Source organism: Papilio xuthus, unplaced genomic scaffold (genome assembly GCF_000836235.2).
Source record: "Papilio xuthus unplaced genomic scaffold, Pxut_1.1 DF824992.1, whole genome shotgun sequence".
Classification (NCBI taxonomy): domain Eukaryota; kingdom Metazoa; phylum Arthropoda; class Insecta; order Lepidoptera; family Papilionidae; genus Papilio; species Papilio xuthus.
The window spans coordinates 1,352,858-1,376,396 of record NW_013533657.1 but is presented as its reverse complement, the minus strand read 5'-3'; the positions used below and the strand labels follow the sequence as shown (position 1 = coordinate 1,376,396).

Below are 23,539 nucleotides of genomic sequence, written 5' to 3'. Positions count from 1 at the left end.
AGTCCAGACTGAGCTATCTATGCCTAATTTCAGAGATCCATGCAGCCGTTCCGGAGATACCTTCAAACATACATCCATCCATCCATCCATCTAAACAATCAAATTTATAATATTAGTAAGATATAAAAAAAAACAATATTTTTTTTAAAACATCGTTAACCTTACTAACTTAAGAGTGTGTAAACGACTTTTTTTATCAAAAGTTGTCATGAGTAATAGATCAAAAATGACTCAGATTTTTGCAGTATAATTTGCGAGACAGGAAGTTGTATGATTGTCGGAAAGCCGTGGACCTATGAACTTTCGTCCGGTCGTTCGCGTAATGATCTCTGACTGTGTGAAATGCCTCGAGAGATTCGAAATTGTAACGCCTTTGGCAACTTCCAAAATGCCTTTGTTTTGATAATGACCAGTCATCTCCATTACTTTCATATTAGACGACTATCTTAAAACTGTGTATTTGAAATAACTAGCTACAATAAATAAAAGTTGAAAACGATCGTTGAAAGTATGAGAAATTTATCTTATCTTACATTATAAATGCAAATGTTTGAATGGATGAATTTTTTTTTAAGAATGTATCTCCAGAAGGTCTGAAATTTGGCAATGATTTAGAATCTCTTTAAATGTAGATGTCTGAGTGAACACTTGGGCTTAATTAGTATTAAGTTTTTATACTCCCGCGCGGAAGGAGGCGCTAGCGATTGCTAGTTCTTTTTTATAATGTTACTTTAACAGTGATGAAGTAAAATACCAAAATAATTAAAAATATAATTTCAAATTACATTAAATAAAGCAGTAGTAAAGATAAATTATAAAACAAAAGCATAACTGCAAGTAATTTTTGGGGCATGAATTTTCAACTAGACATAGTGTTAATCTTACATCTTACTAATATTATAAATGTGAATGTTTAGATGGATGAATGGATGGATGTTTGTTTGAACTGCGGAACGGCTTAACGAATCTTGCTGTAATTTGGCATAAATATAGAACATAGTCTGGCAGAACACATAGGCTACTTATTAAGTTTATTTTTTATTCCGACAGCTAGTTAAATTTAAATATGTAATGTCATGTCATTGTACTCGACAATACAAGACATTGAGTCGGTAGTACAACGGATACCTTATTGTTTGAAGGAAGCGGTCAGTTTGTCAAAGCGCGGTGGCAATTGACACAGATGTGGTCCTAACTCCCGCATCCTGTGGTCACATCACACGCAGTCTTATGTAATAATTAACTATACTTTTAACAACATAATCTAAAGAACGAATATAACATTCTGTTTGAGATGTTTTTCTACAATCATTAATAAGTTATATGTCGAAAATTACTGTGAATGTCCACAGTGGACAAACATATCTTACTAATATTATAAATCCGAATGTTAGGGTGGTTGGATGGTTTAATGGATATCGAGAACGGCACGACGGATTGATAAAATTTGTTATACATGTAGAGCATAGTTTAGAAGACAATTTAGGGAGACGCAGGCGAGAGCTAGTATAAAATTATTTGTCATACACATTTAAAAAAAAAAACTTACATTTTTACACGCTTTTGTGTGTTCAAGCAAAAACTTATTGAAGTCTAATTTAACATTTATGAATATTGTCTAATATTAATAAATTACCAGGAGAATAAAGTCCTTATAAACTTCTTCCATCTAGCATAATACCGTTTAAACAGGAAGCGGTGATACACAAACAGACAGAGTAATTAAAGCTAACTGCGCGATGACAACTGACAGCATAGCAACAATAACCACTTTCTATAAAACATCGCCTTGTCTTTCTCTAAACGTCTCTTTCTACTCTTTTTATTCATCGAAAGAAGTCAAATTTAATTTAAATACGTAATATAATATGGACCTTTTTCTGCTATTGTCAAAAACTTTAAAAATAAAATGAACAGTCAGAAAAAATTTACTTTTATTACCTTCTATACATTTAATTAGCTCAACTTAATATCCCTCAACTATCTACATTCTGACCGTTTTTAATCAAATAACTGACAATGTTTTATGAATATGTTGCTAAGAAAAAGTCACGATAACATAGACGAAAAAAAAAATGGAATAAAAAAAAGTGTCCTGACAGACAGACGGACGGACAACAAAGTGATTCTATAAGGGTAACTTTTCTTTCTAGGTACGGAACCCTAAAAATCCCCAATTTTCTAACATGCAATTAGCTGGTCAGTAGCTAACAATGGGTCTCTTATGACCCCTCACCTATACGCCATCTATTGACATTGACCCAACACTATGTTATACAAACAGAGTTCAAGATCTGACAAACGCTTTACTGTCAGTATCGCCTCGACACCTACGTTGTTTGACCGGCAAACATTTAAATTGAATAAAAACTGACATCCGTTTTGACCTCACGAAATGTTCCCATGACCGACGCGCATCGGGAAGTGATCCCGTTCCTGGGAAGGGAAGTCATACGATTCATATGTCCGCATTTTTATTAATACTTTTTTGCAAACATGATCATTTTAAATTGCCTTTATCATCTGCTCTTCGTTGTTAAAACTCGTAGCGGAATAAAAATAGCCTATAACCTTTTTCGACAGTATTACTATCAAATTTTCTTGACATCAGATTAATAGTTCCTAAGTTAATAAAATTCCTTTAATTCTTTTCCTTTTTCCTTCTTATTAATAAAACATGTTTTAATCTAACGCAAATATAAATAATTATTATTGTAGAACCACCTTGTCTCTACTGAAACTCCAAAATTCCAGCTTAACTTGACGTGTCAACTATACACCAAAGTGCTCTGTTTCTACATATCTTACACACACATCCCTCTTGAATCTTGTAGTACGTCAAAAAAGGGGATTCCATTGCCGAAGGAATCGTGCTCGCATAATGCGGTGTGTTGTTTATATAAGTATTATTGTAACAACTGTTTTTTTTTTTTCATTAAAGTTTTTCTTTTTATTTTTTTTTTCTTAAAATATTAGCAGATTTTTTTTTGTAAATTTACTAATATTTCTTTAACCATTCCAACTAAGCTGTATGCTTGTGCTAGGATATGGTTTACGACAATAGTCGAATGGCGGGATTCGAACTCCCGACTTCGTGGTCGGAAATCTGTACCCTTAACCATTAGGCTATTGACGCTTAAAGTACTAATAAACTTGAAAAAAAAGTTGAAATATAATATTTTACAAAATAGTACACTCTGTATTCAGATTACTAAGGTCGGTACGGGTCAAGAATGTTTGTCAGATTTACGTTGAATGGGGAATATACATGATGATTTAAAGAAAATATTTTCTTACGTTAAGTATTACCAGTTGCAAGGCCAAATATTAACTCAGGCTGTGTTACGGAGTGGGTGTGACCCACCAACAGCCGTGGGAACAAACCCCGAGCTATGTTGACTGGGAAAATTCGGTACGTACCTAATAATAGGTCTAAGAACTAAAACGCCTCAATAAAACAATAATGATTACGGTGTGGAATGAATTTATTAAACCTAAATAGTATTACGTAGACAAATAGGCAATATTTAAGGAGTTGATATAATTATTGATCTTTTGTTCCAAGTATAGTAAAAGTTTCATGACTTTTTTAACATAACTTATAATACTTTCATTGTTAGCGTATTAAATTTATACCGTTTTCTTTTATCTAGTAGATATTTCCTGTCTTTTTAGCATCACTATGTTGACCGTCTCTCTGGCTGTCAATACCCTTTTTTGTATATTTTTTTTCATTCTTTCCAAGCATAATATATTTGCTTACGTCATTGACCATAGAGCTAAAACAAACTATAGACAAATTAGACAAAAAAAAATCGATCAAAACAATTACAAATCCATTTTTTTATTTTTTATCCGTAACAATTTCGAAATCGCTTAAGTTAATGCTTTTTAAAATAACAAAAAGAGCACATGTGTAAAGACATAATAACATTGGGGAATTGAACCCGGACCCTCGGCCAGCACCGGCCTGTAATTAGAGTCGGATGCTGCGCCTGCGCCTGTGTGCGATGCCGATTGATTTGACCGCTGTCATTTCCTATTTATTGCTTTTAAACTTTTCGGAAGAAAGAATGTTGTGGACATAACAGGAAATTAATAAAGTTTTCTACATCTGGATTATTCTTTTACGGGCAATCTCACTTGTGTTGCGACAATATTTGATTCCATCCCTCTGATTATCTTTGACAAGAAATTGCATTGTTCTAACACATTTGAATTTCGCAAAGTAAGAAGTAACAATCCCTTAAGTGAGACAATCTTAAAAATATTTCGTTGCATAAGTAAATGTCTATCTATATCCCTATTTTTGTTTAAATACATTTGTAATTGAACTTTACAAAAAGGACAGTCGTTACTCAAGTCAGAATTCGCATTTATATTGAATCATATTTCATTGTTAAATACCACATTCTGTACAAATAACACACCATAATGTGCAACTGTCTATTAATTATTCATTAAAATAAAATACGCTCGTGTATCCAAAAAAAAACAAAATGCCACCTACAAATTTAGCAAGTAATTTTGTGAGGACTATTAAACAGAGACATTTAATAAAAAACTAAGTGCTATTTACGTTCGGTAATTCCAATGTACTATGGTAATGTCCTCGTTGGTTTACGATCATCTGTCAAGTTGTTGACGTACAATCGTATCCATATTATTCTTTCGTTTTAACTGCATATTTTGACGAATGATTTAGTGAAGGGAAGTCGAGTGTTTATCAGTAAAATTTAATCAACGTAAAAAATTAAGATTAGCTATTTGTTTCGGCTTCTGATGAACTAGCAGTCACTTGGTAATTTTAATTATGATTAACTCATTTATTTATCATATTTTAATATAGTGCATTTCATATCCAAAATATAAAAATATACAAAATATATTATATAAAAAATAGAACACCACCGGCTGCGGAATCCCATGACTCAAACAACCAGTAGTCAGGGCTGCAGAGACAGGAACCTTCTCACGATAAGCGCGGTTTCCAAGATAACTGCCTTTTGTATCGGGCGCTGAATCCAACTGTTTAGCGAAAGCTTCTTGAGATGTTGGTCGAAGATCTTCGCTAAACAATTATGATAATTATTATATTTACTTCGTTAATTAGTTTTAAATATGTTGTAATGTATTGTATAAGAGAATGTTAATGTCTTGAGTAACTATTATTTGGTTATTTTTATTACACTTTGGCGACGCGTGATTTTGTTTTTTTTATTATACTAGCTGTCGCTCAGGACTACGTCCGTGCGGAATTTAAAAAAAAACGTAGTGTGTAAGCCTATATGTTCTTCCAGACTATGTTCTACATCTATGCCAAATTTCAGCGAGATCTGTTGAGCCGTTCTGAAGATGCCTTCAATTATAATATTAGTAAGATAAGCTAGCGAATACCAGAGATACGTAGCCTATAGATGACTTATCAGCAGCACAAAATGAGGCATAAAAAAGCGTACAGGACGCTCTTTACAGTATATTTCCTGAATATTGTCTTTCGATTAGACGTCTAACCTTTATAAAACACTCTCTACATCTATAAGTTACGTATGTATTTCAGTTTATACCTATTTTGATGCGCTATGTGTATTTAATTTCATCATCATCACCAGACATCATCACGTTATTGAATTCAAATTCACTAAAAATAACAGCTGCAAACCTTACGGATGCTTGTCAAAACAACTGACTACTATTCTCTCTATCATTCCCTTTCAAAAAACAGAGATAGCTATATGTTTTGAACAGCTTTCGGCAGTGGAAAACTACGAATAAATCTTATAAAAAAAGAAATAACTTTTAACAATAAATGGCATCTTGAATTCATTCCACGTGTGGAATTTATCAGTGAACGGTGGTGAAATAAATATTGTGTCCCGCTTGGATATTGATTGATCCGTTACAAAATAATGAAGTTATAAATAAAGCTAGTAATATTCTTTTATTTCGGTATTTAATTACAAATTTTCTTTTAAATTGCTCGATAAATTTCATTAAAAAAAACCATCGTTGTTCACAAAAATACGTTCGTCAATTTTTCGCAAACCCGCACAACGAATAGCTTTTGCCTTATCTGGATGTGTCAGGTGCGTTTAAGTAACTTGATTGTTTTTTGTATCATAAAAGCATTTCAATGATCAATAAATAGTAAATTTAAAAACGAAAAGCCAATTATCTTCATTCAATTTTTTTTTATTCGTGGTTCATTTAATGCCGGTTGTACGTTTTTGGCTCTGTGCCTCCTCACTTGTGTCAGAAAAACAAATTTTGACAGCTATGCAGTTGTCTATGGTAAATTATTTCGGTTTATAATAATATTGTAAATTCGAAATCTTATATGTACGTATGAATAGATATTTGTCATAAGGTATCTTCAGACCGGCTTAACGGTTCTCGGTGAAATTTGGCTTAAATGTAGAACATAATCTTTAAGAACACATGGGTTACTTATTTATATTATTTTTAATTTCACGACTATGTATTCACGGACAAAAGCTCTAGAACTTTTAGAAAATAACTAATATACTCCAATTTTTCGTCATAACCGTTTAACCCGCCTCTTTTTATCAAGGAGAACGAAAGGAATAGCGATACGTAAAAACAAATGAATGCAGTATAATTGTGCGGCAAATCTGACATGTCTAAATACGGCTAACAAGTAGTAACAAAATGATATATCATAACTGGGTAGGTGTTAACAAATAGTGTAACAGCGGTAGTCTAGAGTCTAGACGATCGAGACACAACTGTGTTAGACCAACACCTGTCGCAAGGTGCGGACACACCAACTGCAAACAACTGCCAAAACTACAGGGTAGCTAGACCACGCGTATTAGATTTTACACAAACATTTTCTTTTGTATAGAACGGTAAAATAACTGAGTCATAAATTGTTTTTATTTGGCATTAGATGTCGCTAGTGAATCCCCGCGCGGAATTAAAACAAAACATAATCAGTAGCCTATGTGTTCTTACAGACTATATTCCTTGTATGCCAAATTTCATCGAGATCCCTTCATTCGTTCTACAGATAATTTGAAACATCCATCCATCCATCCAAACATTCGCATGCATATTAGTGAGATGTAGTATACATGTACAGCGTTGACTACAAGAAAAACCCATTTCTAACAATGATAACCGTTATTACATCGCCACAAAAACCCCGTGACATATAACTTGCCGTTATTATTCTAATACCTAATACGCGGTAAAATGACAAGACGTGACGCAACTGTCGTTACAGGTGGACAGGTCAGGTGTAAACACACCCTTAGTACAACTCTAGCCATAGACAATACCTCCAGTAATACTATTATCAACCTTATTGCGTAGTAGATAAAGTTCATTTTTGTTTGTAGACGCAAATACATTAGTTGTAGACCAATTGTCTACGCTTAGGGAACACCTTTTCAAACATTTGCCACAATTTTAAGGTCGTTTTTAATTTGTAATTAAAATTTAAAAAAAAAAACGTTAATTTACAGCCGCCTTGCGCATATTTAGATTGCGGTCATGTTATACTTTGAAAATTATTAACCACTTTTATCGATTAAATTCCAGTTTATTTTTATTTATGCGATTACAAAAATAGATGTCCTTCGTATTTTTGTAACTTTCATTTTAAGATATTGCTAAAAATGTACAGCATTTTTGATAATTACTCGATAAATAAATTTTAAAACATATAAAATTAAAAACCACCAGTAACCAGGGCTGCCAACTTTACAAAATGGCGTCAAAAAAAAACACAAACAGAATTTTTTTGAAATTTTGTGTGTTGAATTGTTTTAATGTGGCCAAAGTAAATATATAACTAATCTTACTAATATTATGAATGCGAATATTTAGATGGATGGATGTTTGTTCGAAGGTATCTCCGGAACGGCTGGAAGAACACATAGCACACTCATTCAGTTTTTTTTTAATTCCGCGTGGACGGAATCGCCGGCGACAGCTAATAACATCATAATACTGAAATAAGTATAAAATACACAATCTTTATTCCTCAGATTCTCAAATTTAAGTGAAAACTTTTTGGTTATACGCATTCTTTAAATTATGACTGGTTTGTTATGATGACATTAGATAATTATAAAAAATCCTTAAGCTTCTCTGTTAAATTCTTACCGCCAGCTGATATAATGTAATAAACATTCGTCACCCGGCCAGTGTTGCCAGGTGTTGAAGACGAGTGTTTTACCAAAAAAAAACGTAAAAAAAATTACACAAAATCAACCGCTTAAAAAATCAGTGCAGGTGTTTTAACTTGCTCAAGCGAAAACTCAGCTGTCCAAATGAAGTTTATATTAGTAAAGGCATCAGTGAGTTTCTTATACAGTAACTACTAACTCTTGTGACTTATTCTACATTTTTTATTACAGCAAAAGCACCTGAAAGTTTGTTTACAGTTTTAGATTGAGAGTTACAATATGTTTACTTCTTTATAAATGTTTTAATTAGTTTAGGGTAAAGGGTATTGAGTTTAATTAAAAATTAAAATAACATCCACCTGTCTTTTTAACAATAAGATGCCAATTTAAAGGTGCGCACAGGTACTTACTTAAGTACAATGATTTTATAGTATCAATGTAGGCAACACTATCATTCTTATTAATCTTTATGGTTTAATGTTTAAATAAAAAAAATATTTTATTAGTCCCTAAACCATTCATCATTTTAAGATGCTCTGCAAGAACCCAAAACTCACAACCAGAATTCTATATACAAATTTACATCTACAATAACTATTAAAACCTCGTTTCAATTGTTTTTTAAATACTTAACTTGGACTAAAATTTTATTAGAACAGCTGTTGGTAATTATAGTAGTAGTGTTTGCTAACGCGTCGTTAGTGCGTTTCGTCGCCGCGCGGCGCTAGTGTGGCGAGCGCGGCGCCGCCTTGGCGCCATTTCGCATTTCTCCGCACCATAGTGTTGCACGGATTGGTGTCTCGAAGCATGTTAATTAAATTAACTAAGGATCTGACTTCATAATGTTAAGTATAGATTTTATACTGTTTTTTTTTCTATAACATATTGCAATTTAAATAATATTTCACGTTTTCTAATTTTCAATTATTTGTAACTAGCTGTCGCCTGCGACTCCGTATGCCTAGAATAAAAAAAAATAATTAGTAGTGTTCTTTCAGACTATGTTCTATATCTATGCCAAATTACACCGAGATCATTCCACCCGTTCTGAAGATATCTTCTAACAAACATCCATCCATCCATCCATCCATTCATCTGAATTTTCACATTAATAATATTAGTTTGTAATTGTCTCTTGTCTCTTTAGACAACTCTCTGTGCTTTTTCTGGTAATTTTAACACGAAAAACGTAACCAATAAGACAAAACAACATTTGAAATAGACAAGGGATCATCACTATTGGAACACATTGACCGGCGCGTGCTAATCGGTGACGAATCTGTGAAATTGGCTCGTCGCGGCTCCCGCTCACCGCACCCCTCAACCACCCTCGCCCCCCTCAGCACTCCCGACTCCCGATCGCTGTATCTCTACCGCACTGAGGAGTACAAGTTACAAGAAACTGGAAGGAATTATATTGCTTCTGTTAAAGATATGATAACTGTTAGGAAGAAAATCCGACACTGTTCCGGTGTACTGGCTCAACACTAGACTTACTAAAATATCGACGTTTGTGTCCCTTCACTAATCATTTTGATTCTTTGTAGTGGGGGGGCGCCGTTCGCTCCATGGGATTCTAATTAATAATGTCTAAATGATATACTTTGGTACCATAATGTTCAAATATGGAACTGCCAGATGATAAGAACATTTGCTACTCACGTTGATTATTAGAATAAAACAAAAACTGTAATAAAGCAACTTTTATTTTTATCTAAAGTGGCCTCCTATAAAATACACATCACATGAATTCTATTTAAATCAATAGATAAAAACTGTTTTTTTAAAAAAAAAAAAAAACGCTCGCTCTCATATTTTGTAACTGGCAACCCCGGCCCACCGGCGCGGCGTACTCCGTCAGTTGGCATCGCGCGCGTTTTATTGCATATGTGGAACCTACGTCCAATGTCGGATACACCAATAAACTCACATTGGATCACATCGTGCGTCTGCTTTCATATCAAACCACCCACAGATTATAATACATTCTTATTAGTATACGAGTAAGGCGTGTTACGCAAACATATTTTTTTGACAGTGACGTTTTGCTGCTTATTTAGTTGCTAAAAGAATTGGTTGTTTTCCTTTGAAAAACTCGTCTGTTTCTTTTGGTGAAATATCCGCGTAAACATAGAAAGATTGTCAACAATTTCATTGAGGGGTCCCCTAATTAAAATTCAGATTTGAAGTTAAAAAAGGAGATCCTGTTAAACATTCATAATTTAACCTAAAGTTCATTTCACTATTTCATTCAAGTAATTAAGCCTCGTTTTGGCATTCATATGAATAGTTGTTACTTCCTTAACTGAGTCGCGCTAATTTGCACCACATTACTGTATAAATACTTGTATTAAGACGGGTTAAATTAATGTCGGACTATCAGTAACATAAACAAAAGCGATGATCGAAGCATTGTTAATTATATTGGAATTTTTAGACCTTTTTATAATGAGAGGAACAATGTATTAAAAACATCTGTTTATATACTATTTAATTTGCGCTTTACAAAGGCTAGCGACAATTTTGATAGTTGTAACTCGACACCTGTCTGAAATTGTACCCAGTTAATTCATCATAAAAAATATTGACTGGTTAAAACTACACCGAAACAAGCGAGCGATTAAAAAAAACAAAAGCTGGACGTCAATTTTAAGAGAAAAAATTTGTAAACTACGTCAAAGCATTTTGACGATTCCTGCGCTAAAGGTCGTAATTTGCTTTTTTTGAGCAAAATTATTTTTTGCACTTACCCATCTCTGCTAAAACGTTCATAATGATAGAGTCAACATTTAACAGTGGCAAACGCTAGCAACAAGAATATCTCGAATGGGTCTGCTTGCCTGGTGCAATACCACGACCACACAGAAGACAGGGATGAAGTGGAAGTAATTCCGCGTAGTCTGATGAGTGTGTGTTCCGGAGGCCTAATTTTAGCCCTCTTTCCCTCGTCTCCCTTCTCTTATTACAAAAGGATAGAAGGGGAAGCGAATTTGATAGAAGACAGGACGCATAGGAAGGGGAAATATCATCTTTGTGTGCGTCTCCTTCTACGTTGATTTAAGTTAAGCAATGCATCTGCAATTGTCGATGACTGTGGGTAGCGGTCGATTCGCTATTACGGCGAATATAAATATAAAGATATTTTCTATTTAAACTCTACTGAAAACCTATTTTTGGTATCAATTATGTTGCTTACATTTTTGTGGCCGAAAAAGGATGGCCGTCATTAAATGAGATCCTTTGGCGAAAGTGCATCGAGTTAATTAAAAACATAAACAATTAACTTAATTATCGGCAAATGGATATTATCAAACTATCCGGACACTTGTAAAGTACTTTTATTGTATTTACCGCCGACATTCTTTAATATCGTAGTCTCGTTAAAAATAATTTTTATATTCGCTCTCTAAAAGAGAAATTTAGCTGTTACTTGTTACGCGGGAAAACAACTTTAGTACTGAAAATATATTTCAATTGTGTTTATATCCGTAAATGTTATAAATGAAACCTAATTGTACCAGTGTTGCCAACTTAATAAACGTAGACTTGATAACCAAATTTATCCAGCAGACGACAAAAATACGTCATCCAATAACTTCTTTCAGTCTGAAACAAGCCCATTCATTCAACAGTGGTAGAGCCCGCTTTAACATCTTCGCACGAATTGTCCCGGCTCGCCCGGTGAAATACTACGACCACACATAAGACAGGCGTCAAGTGGAAGCAATTCCGCGTTTCGTTTGATGAGTATGCGTCTCGGAGGCCTTATTTAGTCCTCTTTCCCTTCCTACCCTTTTTCTTATAAGGAAAGGATGGGAAGTGTAAATGGACTTTCCGGATGAGAGGATGTATGGAAAGGGAAAATATTTTCTTTCTGTTCATCCTCTCCTCCGTCGATTAAAGGTAGGTAAACGCATCGCATATTGCGTATGTCTATGGGCAACGGTCAGGTTTCAAGTGACCGCTCGCTCGTTTGCCATCTTATGATATGAAAAAAGCCCGTAACAAATCCAAATAATTCCGGTAAAGTCGATGAAACGGCAACCCTATTACTACGAACCCAAGTTCAAATAGAAAACAGCTAAAATAACATTATTGGCTGAACCATATGTATCATTTGTTGACACAAATTTGTGTCGCAGAAGGAGATAAAAAAAAATAACTAACGACTGTCAGGCAGCACATATGTGTTCCTTTGACTCAATACTATCAAAAATTAAAAAAAAAAAACTACAACGTGATTTCAAAATATACTCTATGGTAGTAGAGATAAGGTTTAAATTCGATTACACATTACAATAACTTTTTTTTTTTGCAAATACAAAGCTGTTAACTGTAAATTCTGGCTAAATATTTCTTGTCTTTATGAAATACGAAGTTATGGAAGTTTAAAAAAAATACACATATTGTCGTCCTTATTCAAAAGGAAATAAGTATTATTTTGCTTTAAATCAGCTGCACATTTATTCTGTAACAAGAACACGTAATCTTTGACCTCAAGATTATTTATCTGAATGTTTATTTGGTGAAATGTCACCGTTTTAAGTTATTATAACTTCTTAACTAGTGATCTTTTTTTTTTCTGAAGCAGATGGTAATTTCTAACTTACTGGAATGGCAACATTATGAGTAGAAAGACATATTGAAAGCGATTAGATTAGATTTTAAAACTGCTGTAAATCGATAAATTATTTATTTCAAACAATCATAGCTATTACGAAACCGAAAATTGGTTATATAAAGTTTCGTCTATAACTCTATTAGTTTTTAGGTTAGAAGTATATACATGACATAGACTAAATCTTTGAAGTTTGTACGGTACAGCAATTGTCCGTACCATATTCTTTACCGAATGCCTTCAAAGATTTTTGACGTAATACGAAAAATAACCTTATCTTAAAAACAGTATACAACTGAAAAAAAATCTTGTTTGTTTTTCTTTCTCTAAATAATCCTCATGCAATCCAATAAATTCGTTAACCAAGAACAAAGAAAGTGAATTAACCGATAGACAAGATAGTTGAGCGTTCCACCGAAAAAAAAAATGCCAATAAAAGGTATTATAATGCGACCTTAACGTCTATACCACCTGATGCGTTTTTTAGCTACAGGTGTGAGGGCGCAGTGCTGCCACCTTGCGGCGCGCAGGTGACCGCGCACGCGCACGCGCAACATTCGGCAGAAAACGGAAATTCCGCATGCCGTCTATGACAATTACTTTCACATGTTTATAAGTTTAATAACAGCAGTAATAATATTAAAAATCCAGTCGTATACAACATTTGGCAAATGGATATTGCACCCAGAAAGCTATTAATCTATTTATTAATAGAATTATGATCAACAACATATATCATCATCAGATCACTATATGTTACCACCGAGAGGCTCAGAGCCTACCCTAAATTAGGGGGGAATAGGCTACAGTCTGGCCCAGTGCGAACTGACTTCACACATATCGTTGAATTTCATCATATCTAGTACTTACATAATAATGAATGGCTTGCAACGTGCAAACGATGTATTTCTTTCTTTGCGATCGTATAACTCTTCATACGTCAGCAAGATTTAAGTATATTACGAAAAGGAGTCGAATGCCAACTCACAACGGTATGCAGCTCCGATAAATGTATTGGCCCAAACCGATTATGCAACGGGTCAGAGATTTAGTGCGCGTCGAAAACGTCTCGCGGACAGCGCGACACCGCCGACACGACGGCGCCCGCACCGCTCGATATCGCCCCTAACAACGTACTACTCGAACTATACTCGATTGTAACTCGAACAAAAAACCGTCTGTGAGGTTTAACTCGTAAAATACCCGATTCCCGTGTATATATTCTCTTATAAAAGTAAAGGTAAAAATACTTGTACGGACAAGAATAATTAATACTAAATAAATCGCCCGTCAAAGATTACGCTTCCATTTGGTACGTTCATGACACATTTGTCATGTTTTCTAAAGGAATTAAGCTTAATAATAGTGGCATTAAAATATTGAAACATATTATCTCTGTTTTGTCAAAGGTAATGAAAGGGATCACGATATGTTTTTACATGGATTTTGGGCTCGGAAACTCATGATAAGTGTCGTGTGTCGAAGTCCGTGGTAGGGGTCGCGGTAGTGATTCCGCCTGTTGCCAGATGTTTGCTTGTTTACTTTCCTTTGTACAACATCCATATGGTTACTGCAAGTGCTGCAATTGCTATCTTTGCTCCTTTACAATATACTAAATAAACATTTACATTTTTGATTTATTACAAGTATACTTAACTTCGATTTTATTCGCACATGTTTTATTTTAATTCCTTTTTATCGCGTTGTCTTTCTTTTGTTTCAACTAACAAATCTATAAGAATTAACGTAATGGCCGCCATTTGTGGAATTTGGCGTTAGTCTACGTAATTATGGCGTATTTAAACGAGATATAGGCAAAGACTAGATACGCACTTTCTTTGCACAATAAAGGAACATAAAGTTCAACGTGACACATTTTCAAAGCAATTTGCAATAATTTCGATTTACGTCATCTTATTTTGAATTGATGTATTATCAAGATATAAAAAAATCGTACATTTATTTTAAATGCTTTATCATTTTTTATTACATTTATCTGTAATCAGAACTCGTGTACCAAATGTACTCGAGTAGTTAGTACTAAAGTTAATCTATCACAAGTAAAAAATATTTATATCGATAAAAAGTTGTTGATTAAAAAAAATCTAATTAATAGGTTTTTATATCTAAATTTAAATTATTTAATTTCTTATTCGTATTATATTTTACGCATCAATTATAATTGATAAATATAATTATGTTGTAATACGTCAATAGTTGCGAATTTGCCAAAATGGCGTCGGCGCCGGCGGCGTTGTGGCGAGAGACGTGAAGGGCGATTTATAATTAATCAAGTCACATTTGGCCGATTCCTATTGTCACCATTTAATTGTGATCAATTTAAAGATCATTATCAATGTTGGCATAAAACAACAAACGTTTTTATAAAAGTTTATTATTAAAGAGAGAATGTCTTATCAAATAATTGATCGTGTAAAATATTGAAAGTTGCGCGACTACAAAACAAACACATTCTATTTTATTTAATTATTTTTAAAATATACAAATACAGATAATTACAAGTTAATTTAAATATAAACTATTAAAAGATTTTTATCAGCTTTTTTCCGTGTAAGAGTATAATATTTCTATGCTCTATCCTGAGATGGAAAAGGAATGAACCGGAATTTTTGGTATTTTTTTAATTTGGCTCTGTCCAGTAAATACTAACAGTGACATCTTGCGTTCAAAAGTTCAATTAATTTTTTAATACTTCTTCGAATATTGTCTATTCAACGCTAGATGGCGCAATCATTCACTTCAGTTGAAACAGACGAAGATTTGATTAGTTTACCACATTATGAATATGTGACAAAAATCCTATTGTAGCAATATGTTATGAATTTCATTTATCATATGTATACCAGAGATTATATTTAACACATGAAGTAATTACAAGTGTTTTAGACAATGGTAACAATGTAAATGTGATGTCATCATTTCCCGTGACAATAGCCGGTTATACCGACTGATTAACAGATGAGAACAGTTGGTTACTTGTTGAGAAATGAGAACAGTTTATCGTGACATGTTTGCTAGTGAGCGCGTGAATATTCATTAGTTTAAATTAAAAACCATCCGTAGAAGGCCAACATAATTTATCTTTAATATTAAAAAAGTAAGTTTCTTCCATAAAGAGGTTATGAACAATATATTATTTGTTTTTCTTGGCATCTAGAGTAAACAATTTTTAATCGTAATACTAAGCGCTATAAAACAAATCTAAACTTGTCCGCAAGATGGCGTTGAAACGAGTTCTAATTGTGAATAAATCATTTCCTGAAATTGGATTGGAGTTACTTAAAAAGAAGTAAGTAAAAAGATATCAAGTATATCGTTTAAATTGTGTGATATGAATTAAATTAAAAAAAGCGAAACTTACATAAAACATAACTACTTTTTAACATATACTAATTAAACAATTATCCTATTTAGGTACGAACATTTCCGCTACAAAATAATTAATATCCTTAATAAATTCAAGGCAAATGGGCCATTTTAAACGAGTGTTAGTTATCTCGTTTGGCTCCATACAATGCATTAACGAAGTCGCTGGCGACCAATAATATGACAAAGTGTCTTTTTGTTTTTTAGAGTAGAACCTATAGTTGTCCCTCATTTAGACTACGAACCAGAGAGCTTGCCGGCGATTAAGAAAGCTATAAAAGGCTGCGACGCTATCATTTGGAACACAAAACATCAGCTTACTGGGGATATACTGGATTTAGCAGGTCATTATTTGATAAATAACAACTGGAAACTTAGAATGGCTATAAAGCTTATAAAATAATCTGTCACTTGGCTTTTGAAAGGAGAATGGATGGGTATACATAAAATAAAGTTTCACCCTCTTCCAGGTCCCCAATTAAAAGCTATTTCCACAATGTCATCTGGTACTGACCACATAAACCTTGAAGATGTGTTCACACGCGGCCTATTGCTAGGAAACACGCCACACGTGCTAGACAACTGCGTTGCAGATATCGCTGTCGGTCTGCTCATAGCCGCTGCTAGAAGATTCAAAGAAGGCGTAGATGAAATTATGAGGTATGAAAAAGTATGGACAAAGAAAGTTAATGATAAGAAAGGGTATTGTCACAGACAAATGAAAAGCAGGGTAGAGGGTACAATGTGTCACCAAAAAGACGAGTTAAAAATACAGAACGCTACCTTTATGTTTCTCGTAATAATTCAGATATAGTAAAGTTCCATAGCAACATTTTTGTGAAGACACTTATGCGGTGTAGATAAGAATTTCATATCTATAAAATACTGTAATCATTATGTAAGATGTTTAAAACATTGTTATACAAATACAATTTTGTAAAAAGAGGAAAATACGAATTTCGTTCCATTCCCTTCATTCATTCTAGCGGTGAATGGAAGTACGGCGTGCAATGGTCCCTCGGGCAGGATATTACCGGCAGCACTGTCGGTGTCGTAGGACTCGGTGGTATTGGACAAGCTATGGTGAGGAGGCTGAAAGGCTTTGATGTAGCACGCTTTCTTTATTCGGGACGTAGCGAAAAACCTGAAGGTATGACTGATCGACACACTTTAACTCATTTATGTATACTTTCCTTTATTCATCCATTTATTTGTTCGTTCACGCATTCATATCGTCATTAATTCGTCCATTCATTCGTTCTTTTTGTCTTATTTCTTTTTCAATTTCCTTTGACAGCAAAGAACCTGGGTGCATTGCGAGTTCCATTAGAGCAGTTGCTAAGAGAGAGCGACTTCGTGCTTCTCTCCTGTCCGCTGACTGATGAGACCAGACACATGATTAATGCGAACACGTTAAAGTTAATGAAGAGAAACGCCGTTCTCGTTAATATTGGAAGAGGAGGTAGTTTAAATATGGAACTTTTTTAGATTTCTATTAACACGTTGCCAAAATTTCCCCACGGTTTTTATGCGAAGTGAACTCGCAACTCGTAAACTTTTCGTTTATTGTTTATTTTATCTGATCCTCCTAATTTTATAGAAATCATCCATAAATTTTTCTGTATATTTGCATGGTTCGTCATGAGTAAATATTGAATTCAGGTCTCGTTGATCAAGAAGCATTATACAACGCACTCAAGCACGGTGAAATATTTTCTGCGGGTCTGGATGTTGTCACTCCTGAGCCGCTGCCTAAAGACCACCCTCTTCTTACACTTCCAAATTGCTGTAAGTACATTTTAAAAGATATTAAATTCCTTATACCTCTGTCGAAATGAAATGGAACCTCTTTTAAAATTAACTTGTATCAACTTCATAATATTGTCGTCCCCAACTCGGTGTTTACCCAAGTTCGGGTAACTAAGTCTTAGTTCATCACAATGGTTCAGTGAAGGTTGGTTGACTGCACAAATATCTGAATTCAATGTCGATCCGTCTGGCGAGTTTACTTTCATAGGAAACAATCATAATCTCATGGTACGTGTTAAATTATCTTAACTTTATTTAAATATTTGTTTTTAGTCATAGTGCCGCATTTGGGCAGTGCAACAATTGCCACGAGGAATGCAATGGCAACAATATCAGCTAACAACGTTATGCACGCGCTACAAGGACAACCAATGATGTATCCAGTGTATAAGACATAACCTAAAAATTATTCATCGAAGTTTTTATTAACTACTCGTAGATTCTACTGTTTTATTCATATTATTAGTGAATTATAGTAAATTGTACAGATTAAAAATTATTCCTCCTTTAATATGTTTTTCTTTTGTTTTTTTACTTGTTTTATATTTCGAATTTGTAAGTAGATGAAGGAATGTGCAATATGTATCGAATGCTACATATCAAAGTCTAGATAGAATTTTTCTTTCATTGTGTAATTTGATACTTAGATATAAATCCCTTAACTTCGTAAATAGAAGGTAATGGAATAAGTTTATCACTTTGGAGGTCAACAGTTAACTCTTTAGTTAATTTTGAACATATCATAATTTGCCGTTTATTTACTAAAAGAATAACGGACTTGTTTAAATTTAATGAAACTAATTTCTAAACGCTTATATATGCAATATGTTAATTAATTGTTCTTATATGTTTTAGTAATTTTGTATTTTTTATACATTTTCTTTTGATTATGTCCCAAATCTAGTTACATTAAAAACCATTCGAACTCAGTACGTAATATATAAACTAGCTGTTGCCCGCGACTCCGTCCGCGCGGGATTAAAAATAGATGTTGGCCGATCCTCAGGCCTACTCAATATGCTCACAAAATTTCATGAGAATCGGTCAAGCCGTTTCGGAGGAGTATGGGAACGAAAATTGTGACACGAGAATTTTATATATAAATATATATATACACTGATGGTTACAAATGGAACAATTTTTCTTGAAGCAGTTCCTAAGAGAAGACGTTTTGTTTACTAACGAACGTTTTAGTTCGTTAAAAAGAACAGTTTTGGAGGTAATTTTATATTCAATATCGAATATAATTAATGTAAACACTATACATACTCTGTTAAATATCATTCTACATTATTCAATATGCGTACAAGCAATCGACTTTGAGAATGTAAAAGTGAACGGTATACAAAAATACAGAGTTATTTCTGACCAACGATCAGTTTCAACCCTGGCCTTGTGCGCACCGGGCGCCGGCAGTGAACAATCGTTATAGGTTACCTGATAACGTTCGCTATCAAAACGATTCGCACTTAAAGATAATACAATGCCTAAGAAAAATATTCAAAGATTACTATTTGTGACGTTTATGGCGACAGTATTTCATACAGCATTGTCTGTGGAGGACGTTCCAAACGCAAATATGACGAAACTCAAAGTTCTTGTCTCCTCTAACGACTACCTCGACAGTGGAATTAAGATTTTAGAAGAACAGTAAGTATATTTTTTTATTAAATAAAGTTGTAAACACATTGTAACTATTTCTAAGAATTTTATTATAGGCAATTGTAGTTCAAGGTTGTAACTTACCTTGTTAACTTGAATAAACAACAATAAAGGTGCATATAAGGTAAAAAAAACGAAACAGGAAAATCAACAAATTTATTTATTTCTTTGTTATCCTTGTTTAAAATTATTACTTGTAGTAAAGAAGAAAATCAACTTGAACTCGGCTTGGCGTTGACAGTCGCTTGACTTATATTTTATTTGAATTTGACACAAGCACAGATCAAATCAAATCGCTTGATGACAGATAAAACAACATGATATTATGTTTGATTATGGTTTTACATGAACGATGTAATTAATTAAAGTTAACGTTAATAATAAACCTAAATGTATCACGTGTGTGTACAGTTTTCTCTATTACCAAAGAAAAACATGCTGTTGATACCTACAATAATACTGATTTTTATTTAGTATAAACATGTTAATCATTATTTTCTCTCATAAATACTTGTAATTAAATCAATAGCCAAAATAAATGTATTTAAACGCCTGTTTTAAATTTAGTTTTACAGTAGTTAAAAGCCGCTACCAAAACTTCAGTGAAGAAGGCCTAACGAAGAATAAAGATGAGTTATTGGACCTCATTCCGGGATGTTCTGCACTTGTCTGGGTGTCTCATCATCCTATTACAAAGGAGCTTCTGGATAGAGCAGGTAACTCTTAAAAATAAAGTTTGTCGCTCATTATACCCATCCCCCAACTTACTTAGCAACGCGTCGTCCACGCGTGGACGACAGGTAACTAAAGCCGTGGGGGGCGTCCCTGATCAGTTGTAATATACTTTAACCTCCATCAGATATACAGATTGTTTTAAGATTAATTTTAAGTTTAAAGTTTCAAAAGAAATGTTTCACGACTCCAGGACCTCAGCTGAAGGTAGTGAGCACAGCGTCTGCTGGCTACAACCACTGTAACGTGCCTGAGCTGAAGAAGCGCGGCATTAAGCTGGCCAACACTCCTGGCGTGTTGAGCGCTGCGGTCGCTGAAGTTGCCATAGCGCTGATGCTTGGTGCTGCAAGACGCTTCACTGAGAACCTCGATCAGGTGCACAGGTAAGAATTTTATACTATTTATAAACGAAACCCACTTTCTAATAAAAATCTATTACATGTCGAATTCATTTTTAAAAGGCAATAAAGATATTGAACATAACGTTATCTTTTGATTGATTCAATCCAAGTTGCCAAGAGATGCTAGCCGCAAAATCTAGAAATACTTCTTAACAAATCAGTAACCGTCAATCTGATAAAGATCATTGATAAAAATTTATCTCAATACAGTACGAATTACCCAAACTACACTGCACTGAATGCGAAAAAAATGTACCTACTGTTCCAAAATAAAATTTATGTTTTACATTAATATTGTTCATCGACCATTGGAAAAAAAGCATTTTGCAATTTCGACATTCACCTATTGCTTTCTGTGACAGAGATGATGAAACAGAAATTACGATAATAAATATAAAAAAACGTCTGACTATAAACTAACTATTTAAACATTTATTACAAACAGGAATTTTAAATGATAATTACATGTGTTTGGTAAACTGTTACGCAATGTTACTTAATCACAAATTCCGATAACCACGTGTAATGTAATCGTAAAATGTATTTAAAGCATTAAACTGTGTGTGTACTTATGAAATATGTGTAAGCAGATTTTGGGCAGAGTTTAAAATGCAGAGTTATAAAATGATAGTACTTTTTCAGTCGCTTCTTCTACGATCAAAAGACTACCTCTTTACTGTATTATATCGAACTATTTAAAACCTAAAAGAAACACACAATGAACTATAAATGCACATGTAACATTTCTATCAGTCTAAAATGTGATAAAACCTTTCAGTGGTGAATGGGAAATTGGTTTTGACAAAGTCCTCGGTCAAGATATCCAAGGCAGCACAGTCGGCATTGTTGGACTTGGTGGCATCGGACAAGCCACGGTCAAAAGGCTGCGTGGATTTGATGTTGAAAAATTCCTTTACACGGGTCACCGGGAAAAGCCGGAGGGTACGTTACAATAGAACAAGAAGTGTCAAAACTAGAGTTGTTTCAAATTCTTAGAAAATCAAGTGAGTCTGTCTATTTATCCCCGCAGCCAAAGAGCTGGGCGCTGAGTTCGTAGACTTAGACACGCTGCTTGCCCATAGTGACTTCGTGGTACTCGCCGTGCCCCTCACTGACGAGACCAAGCACATGATCAACAAAACTACGCTGGCCAAGATGAAGAAGAATGCTATTCTCGTCAATGTTGGACGTGGAGGTAAAATGTTTAATAGTATATCTACATGTCTATGAATAATTAATGTTGCGAGGCATCCCAAGCAAAACGAAGCTATATAAACGGTATAAAATATAAAAACGGACACCTATTTGGTGACAAATGGCGCATAGGAGCTCAAGTTTTTTTTAACTGATTATCGGTTCCGGTCACAGGAAAAAGCCCCATCAGACAAAAACTAAACTAGTTTTTTTCTGATACTTTTACAATAAATTTCCTTTTCAGACCTAGTGAACCAAGACGACCTGTACGACGCTCTGAAGAACAGGGATATCTATTCTGCCGGACTTGACGTTACCACGCCGGAGCCGCTGCCCAAAGACCACAAGCTGCTGACGTTGCCTAACATCTGTTAGTATTAATTATCTTTCGAATATAATCCACGAAGTACGAACGAAGATTATACGAGTACAAATAACTTATCATACTATACAAGTAGTGGTCAAAGCTAGAATATATTATTGTTGGTTGAATGAGTCATTTCCTTTTAACGCTACCATAGACATTAAGTTTAAAATGGTGATATCATATTTGCTTTTATGAATATCGAAAAAAATACTATTAAAACATAAATCGAAAATTTTAATATAATAAATATATTAATGTGTTTAATTACACTCAATTATCTTTCTAGTTATTCTTCCTCACATTGGCAGCGCGACGATCGGCACACGCAACGCAATGTCCGTACTTGCCGCCAAAAACGTTGTCAACGCCCTCAATGGAAAACCTCTAATTACACCTGTGTTGGAATAATATTCAATAATGTTATTAAACTTTAAAAACTATATTTATTAAAAAATATATTTAAAATTATAATAATATAAAATTAATTACTATGTTAATACTTAAAACATTTTATATAAATGGTAAATTGTCAACTAGCGAACGATTATCTCTTATTAAACAAAACATTTATGATATTGCAAATAACGTAACATAAAAATAAATACAGATAATATAATTTATTGCTATTTCATTCATTCATGTTTGTTTGTTTTTCAAAATTATGTAACCTACATACCTTCTGTGATTTTTACCATTTTTGTTATGGTTGAAGGGAGAAATAAAAGCAATAAATAATAAAAACTGATAAAAAGTTCTTTTATTAAGATAATCCAAACAATATATGACAATATTTACAGTTTAGAAAACTAAGTGGCATCAGAGAGAGAGACAATAAGCTTACAACTATGTATATTCAGACAACGGAACTTCATTCATTTGAATATCATTCGTATAAACCCATGATTTTCTCAGTAACGGTTCTAATAATTTGGATGAAATTTCATAATCGAAACCTTGTTTTCACTATGACCAAATCTTACTAATACAATAAATGCGAATGTTGAGATGTTTGAATGGATGTATGTTACAAGGTATCTCTAAAACAGCAAAATGGATCTTGATTAAATTTGGCATAGATGTAGAACATAGTGTGGAAGAACATATAGGCTATTAATTAATAAGTTAGAAAGTACTGTTGTAACATTCAACTTTAGAGCAATAATATTGTTTTATAAGAACATTCTATCAATTTATAGTTTACATTTCATACATTTTT

General features: G+C 33.7%; 2 protein-coding genes across 3 annotated transcripts; both read left to right on the top strand.

Moving 5' to 3' along the window:
- Positions 1-15,657: 15,657 nt before the first annotated feature.
- LOC106126598 (glyoxylate reductase/hydroxypyruvate reductase) lies at positions 15,658-18,412 on the top strand. 2 transcript variants are annotated; one of them, XM_013324324.1, is made up of 8 exons: positions 15,658-15,889; positions 16,011-16,081; positions 16,366-16,502; positions 16,629-16,818; positions 17,145-17,308; positions 17,456-17,620; positions 17,821-17,946; positions 18,241-18,412. In XM_013324324.1, the coding sequence occupies exons 2-8, from the start codon at positions 16,011-16,013 to the stop codon at positions 18,363-18,365; spliced, it is 978 nt and encodes a 325-aa protein (XP_013179778.1). In that variant the 5' UTR covers positions 15,658-15,889; the 3' UTR covers positions 18,366-18,412. The 2 variants fall into 2 exon arrangements, with proteins under 2 accessions (XP_013179778.1, XP_013179777.1); XM_013324323.1 differs by lacking the exon at positions 15,658-15,889 and having other exon boundaries at positions 15,896-16,081.
- A 920-nt stretch (positions 18,413-19,332) lies between these two features.
- Positions 19,333-22,788, top strand: LOC106126649 (glyoxylate reductase/hydroxypyruvate reductase). Its single transcript, XM_013324398.1, has 7 exons — positions 19,333-19,617; positions 20,197-20,345; positions 20,555-20,744; positions 21,541-21,704; positions 21,793-21,957; positions 22,201-22,326; positions 22,610-22,788. The coding sequence occupies exons 1-7, from the start codon at positions 19,451-19,453 to the stop codon at positions 22,729-22,731; spliced, it is 1,083 nt and encodes a 360-aa protein (XP_013179852.1). The 5' UTR covers positions 19,333-19,450; the 3' UTR covers positions 22,732-22,788.
- Positions 22,789-23,539: the final 751 nt, after the last annotated feature.

What these genes read in the sequence shown, in the direction of transcription:
- LOC106126649 (XM_013324398.1), top strand. Translation starts at nt 19,451, where the DNA reads ATGCCTAAGAAAAATATTCAAAGATTACTATTTGTGACGTTTATGGCG. An exon ending in TCACCGGGAAAAGCCGGAGG is followed by an intron (nt 21,705 to 21,792) that starts GTACGTTACAAT and finishes TTATCCCCGCAG; the next exon opens with CCAAAGAGCTGGGCGCTGAG. An exon ending in CGTCAATGTTGGACGTGGAG is followed by an intron (nt 21,958 to 22,200) that starts GTAAAATGTTTA and finishes TTTCCTTTTCAG; the next exon opens with ACCTAGTGAACCAAGACGAC.
- LOC106126598 (XM_013324324.1), top strand. Translation starts at nt 16,011, where the DNA reads ATGGCGTTGAAACGAGTTCTAATTGTGAATAAATCATTTCCTGAAATT. An exon ending in GGCGTAGATGAAATTATGAG is followed by an intron (nt 16,819 to 17,144) that starts GTATGAAAAAGT and finishes CATTCATTCTAG; the next exon opens with CGGTGAATGGAAGTACGGCG. An exon ending in TCTTACACTTCCAAATTGCT is followed by an intron (nt 17,947 to 18,240) that starts GTAAGTACATTT and finishes ATTTGTTTTTAG; the next exon opens with TCATAGTGCCGCATTTGGGC.